Genomic DNA, 5,049 nt, shown 5'->3' on the forward strand with positions numbered 1-5,049 from the left:
CAATCTCCTGAGATTATAGACATGAGCCACCACACGCAGCTCAATTTCTTTTCTTTGTTTCTTTCTCTTTTTCCTTTCCTTTTTTTTTCTTCTTCTTTTTTTTTTTTTTTTTTCCTGAGATGAGAGAAAGCCTGATCTCCAGAACAAAAAGCCCTGGTTACCCTTTGGGATTGGGAGTGTGGAGGAAGATAGGAATGGTCTATTCTTTTGTGAAGAACAGAAATGGCAGACACTACAGAAAATCAGCCAATTTCTCAACCAGGTTACCCTCCCTGCACTAAAGTGGTGCTTACCTCATACCTTGTTGCCAAAGTTTGGGGCCTGCCTCAGATTGGTGATGCATCAGGTTGGAAGTAAGCAGCAAACTTGGATCCCCCAAGCTTTAAAACATTAAAAAAAATTTTATGGATACATAATAGTTGTACATTTTATAAGGTGCATGTGATATTTTGATACATGCATAAAATATATAATGATCAACTCAGGGTAATTGGGATATCCATCACCTCAAGCGTTTATCATTGTGTTAGGAATACTCCAATTCTACGCTTTTATTTTGAAATATGTAATAAATTATTGTTAACTATAGTTGCCCTTTTGTGCTACCCAACACTAGATCTTATTCCTTGTATCTAACTGTATTTTTGTACCCATTAACCAACCCCTGTCTTTATCTGTCTGTATAGTCGACAACTTCCAGCTTCTCCAGAAGTGGCAAATAACTTTCCAACTGGGTATCCACACAGAAATATGTGAGCATGCTTACATGGCATGTGCTGCCCCACCTCCCCCTATGAGGAGCTTGGTTACAGCTACAGCATTTCTACAACCTCTTTAAACCAACTTTGTAGTATCCGGCAGCAAAGTATCATTCCCTGACATTCGAGTCATTGAGTCTCTGAAGTCTTGGAAAAGGGATAATAAGCCAAATCATTCAGGAACCAGGGGGTCCCAGAGAGGTATATAATAAATTTCATCCAGATGTTGGAATTGGCCTTTTTTTCTTCCATCTTTTTTTTTTTCCAGTTACATTAAAAACCAAACACATTGTTGTTATCTTATCAAGCAAGGTGGGAAGAACATTTTTTCCTTTATTTCTAGGTAAGCCTGCACAAAGAATTGAAAGGGCTAACAGCATATGGGTAATACAGGATCTGCATTATTGGACATCTGAATTATTGGAGAGTACTTTGTACATGACAGAATTATCCAGATAGGTAAATGGTGTTGCAAACACTTCACCAAAATCCAACTAGAGACCTCTAAGTTCATTTTAATGTACAGCTTCCAAACTGTTTATCTGCAGTGTAGGCAGCCCAGTCTGTTTTAAAATCCTTCTAGGAAACTATGGCCGTGCAAATCAGTCCAACAAATAGCCAAATGTGCATGTTACTCTGTTAGAAAGGGAAAAGTAGATGCAGGCATAAGTGCAAATTTTTATCTCATGGCAACCGAGGAACCTAAATGTCTGGACAGTTTTGTTGTGCCATGTGGCCGACAACCAGGTTATTAGATAACTCACAAAACTCTTCTCCAGCAGCCCAGAGTTTCCTGAGGTTAACTCTTCCCATGGGACTAGAATGAAGAAAAAAGAAAAACAGATCTCCCCAAGCTGCAGCCACATTTAATGTCCCCTTTACCCCACAATTGAACTCCTGCTCCCTGGAGGAAAACCCTAAATAAATATACCAGTGGCAGCAGAGAGGGATTATTTTTGATAGTGGCTGCTCCTGACTCCAAGCTGTGGGCACTGAACTAGAAAGCAGTGCTGAGAGAGAGAACCAGGAATAAATGACACTGGGAAATGGGAAACCCAGAGAAGAAAAAAATCTTACTTTCTTCCCCTGAAAAAGATGCACTTTGCAAGGTTCATCTTTTCATCTTTTAATCTGGTGAGTCTCGAAATTTTTAGTCTTTAGACTACTTAAGCAGAACAAGAGTCTCACCTATTTACTAGATTAAATAAACAAGCAAGCAAACAAAAAACACCTTTGAGGTGTTTTTGCTGAATCCCTTGTGATTATTTATAGCTCCTTTCAAAAATATTTGCTTTGGTGCATTTAAATTTTACTTCAAATCTGCAGTGGAAAATATGTTTCAAAGGAAAAAAAAAAAAAAAGGAAAGAACCACCCAACACGCTTGCATTTCGACTCAGCCCACTGAACGACTGGAAGGAATTTTGCAGACCCACCAGAGACCCCCAGATTCCACTTGTAAAACCATTGATCTAAAAACTACGTCTTGACTTCAGAACACTTCTTTTGATCTAGAATTATCTATTATTGACCACAGAGGGCAGCCACTGATGATTTCCTGGAACAGGGCCCTGTATAGAGAGAGGTGAGCTCCAGGGAGGGAAGAAGAAATTTCTTTCACTTTCTGAGCGGGTGCTTTGGTACAGTACAATATCTATGCTACAGTGATATATCTATGGGCTTGACTTCTCCTTCTCCTCTTTTTCCTCTTTCTCCATCCCCCTCCTTCCTCATCTCCTTATTTTTTTTGTTTATTTGCTTCTTCTATAGTAAAACTTTCTGAAAGCCAATGTGCCTGGATGATTTTTGCCTGGTACATTCTGCTAATTGGAGTTTCAGAATCACAGTTTCTTGCTTGGGTGCAGAATTTTCAAAAGTGTTTAAGTGCCTAAATTATTGTTGTAGTTGCTGGCCACTGCCCATGCCTTGTAGACAGGCAGCTGAGAAGGTACCAGAAAAAAAAAAAAAAAGGCTGCAGGTCTGTACCCTTCACTGTGCCAGAATGCAGAGCCCTACTGAGCTGTAGGAATGCAGAACCCTACAGAGCTGCTCCTCATGGAAGGAGCAGCCATGTTGTACTGAGCTGACAACACGGGCAATGGAAAGAGCAAACCCAGGGCGTAAATGGAACCAGGCCCTGGAAGCGTTTGGCTGGGAGTCTCCCAACTGAGCTGAGCCCTGAGAATAAGATGGTTCCTTTGGCCAAGTGGCTCTGTGAAAATGAGGAAGAATCTGATCCACGATGAAGGTAAGGAGTGCATCTGTGTCTCCTCTCCTCAAGCCACAGGGATCTCATTAAGGATCAGGGCACTTACGCTGATGGCTTCACTTTAGGCACAACCCTCAGCAGGATGGCCCCATGCAAAGATAATTACCAGGAATGGTGGGCCCATTACAGCCCTTTGATTTGGTCACTCCAACATACTGTTAGACAGATGTAAGAAAGCTGACCGACATTTACCTAAAAGTGACAAATTGCAGGTTGAAGGATTTGGTTTCAGCCTCTGTCAGGTTGGGGCTTTGAAAAAACAGAATATACCAGACTCTGTTGCTTTGGAGCTCTTGCAAATTCAAGTACATAAGGACAGGTATAGCCAAAATTGAGACAATTACCTTTTTTTGTTGTTTTTTTGTTTTTTTTGCTGGAGTAGCTCGAGTGAGGAACAATTACTTTTAATAGTCTATTTTACTGTCCAGCGCAGTAACCCCCATAACCCCCATATATTGTAACTGGCTCTGGGTTGGAAGGCAGTCTGGGAAAGGGCCTGTTTCTGCTTCTTTGAGACAGCCTGCAGGAAACTTCAAAGTTAAAATAACATAAAACTTGCCATATCTTGGTTCCACTATGAGTGTTTCTCTTCCAAGCACTTCTGCCTATGGGTAAGCATTCTAGCAAAGATGCCATTACAGTCCGGCACGGAGAAATAAAAGGAGCCAAGAGTTGGGCAAAAGAGATAAGGAACCAGAGCCAGAACTCTCATTGAAAAGGGAGATTTCTCTTTTCCGCGCTACCTGCAAAGGGGTCCATACGGCGTTGTTCTGGATTCCCGTCGTAACTTAAAGGGAAACTTTCACAATGTCCGGAGCCCTTGATGTCCTGCAAATGAAGGAGGAGGATGTCCTTAAGTTCCTTGCAGCAGGAACCCACTTAGGTGGCACCAATCTTGACTTCCAGATGGAACAGTACATCTATAAAAGGAAAAGTGATGGCATCTATATCATAAATCTGAAGAGGACCTGGGAAAAGCTTCTGCTGGCAGCTCGTGCTATTGTTGCCATTGAAAACCCTGCTGATGTCAGTGTTATATCCTCCAGGAATACTGGCCAGAGGGCTGTGCTGAAGTTTGCTGCTGCCACTGGAGCCACTCCAATTGCTGGCCGCTTCACTCCTGGAACCTTCACTAACCAGATCCAGGCAGCCTTCTGGGAGCCACGGCTTCTTGTGGTTACCGACCCCAGGGCTGACCACCAGCCTCTCACGGAGGCATCTTATGTTAACCTACCTACCATTGCGCTGTGTAACACAGATTCTCCTCTGCGCTATGTGGACATTGCCATCCCATGCAACAACAAGGGAGCTCACTCAGTGGGTTTGATGTGGTGGATGCTGGCTCGGGAAGTTCTGCGCATGCGTGGCACCATTTCCCGTGAACACCCATGGGAGGTCATGCCTGATCTGTACTTCTACAGAGATCCTGAAGAGATTGAGAAAGAAGAGCAGGCTGCTGCTGAGAAGGCAGTGACCAAGGAGGAATTTCAGGGTGAATGGACTGCTCCAGCTCCTGAGTTCACTGCTACTCAGCCTGAGGTTGCAGACTGGTCTGAAGGTGTACAGGTGCCCTCTGTGCCTATTCAGCAATTCCCTACTGAAGACTGGAGCGCTCAGCCTGCCACGGAAGACTGGTCTGCAGCTCCCACTGCTCAGGCCACTGAATGGGTAGGAGCAACCACTGACTGGTCTTAAGCTGTTCTTGCATAGGCTCTTAAGCAGCATGGAAAAATGGTTGATGGAAAATAAACATCAGTTTCTAAAAAAAAAAAAAAAAAAAAAAAAAGAAAAGGGAGATTTCTTTCTTTTTTTTTTTTTTTTTTTTTTTTGAGACGGAATCCCGCTGTGTCGCCCAGGCTGGAGTGCAGTGACGTGATCTCGGCTCACTGCAAGCTCCGCCCCCCGGGTTCACGCCATTCTCCTGCCTCAGCCTCCCGAGTAGCTACAGGCGCCCACCACCACGCCCAGCTAATTTTTTGTATTTTTAGTAGAGAAGGGGTTTCACTGTGTTAGCCAGGATGGTC

The 5,049-nt window shown here is 43.4% G+C and overlaps 1 protein-coding gene across 1 annotated transcript; it reads left to right on the forward strand.

Annotated features, from left to right (window-relative positions):
- The first annotated feature begins 3,741 nt into the window (after positions 1–3,741).
- LOC129394932 (small ribosomal subunit protein uS2B) lies at positions 3,742–4,816 on the forward strand. The gene has a single exon (XM_055104972.2). The coding sequence runs from the start codon at positions 3,833–3,835 to the stop codon at positions 4,718–4,720; it is 888 nt and encodes a 295-aa protein (XP_054960947.1). The 5' UTR covers positions 3,742–3,832; the 3' UTR covers positions 4,721–4,816.
- Positions 4,817–5,049: the final 233 nt, after the last annotated feature.

Source organism: Pan paniscus, chromosome 21 (assembly GCF_029289425.2).
Source record: "Pan paniscus chromosome 21, NHGRI_mPanPan1-v2.0_pri, whole genome shotgun sequence".
Taxonomy (NCBI): domain Eukaryota; kingdom Metazoa; phylum Chordata; class Mammalia; order Primates; family Hominidae; genus Pan; species Pan paniscus.

Bases quoted from the DNA above. Each gene is read 5' to 3' on its own strand.
- LOC129394932 (XM_055104972.2), top strand. From the start codon at position 3,833: ATGTCCGGAGCCCTTGATGTCCTGCAAATGAAGGAGGAGGATGTCCTT.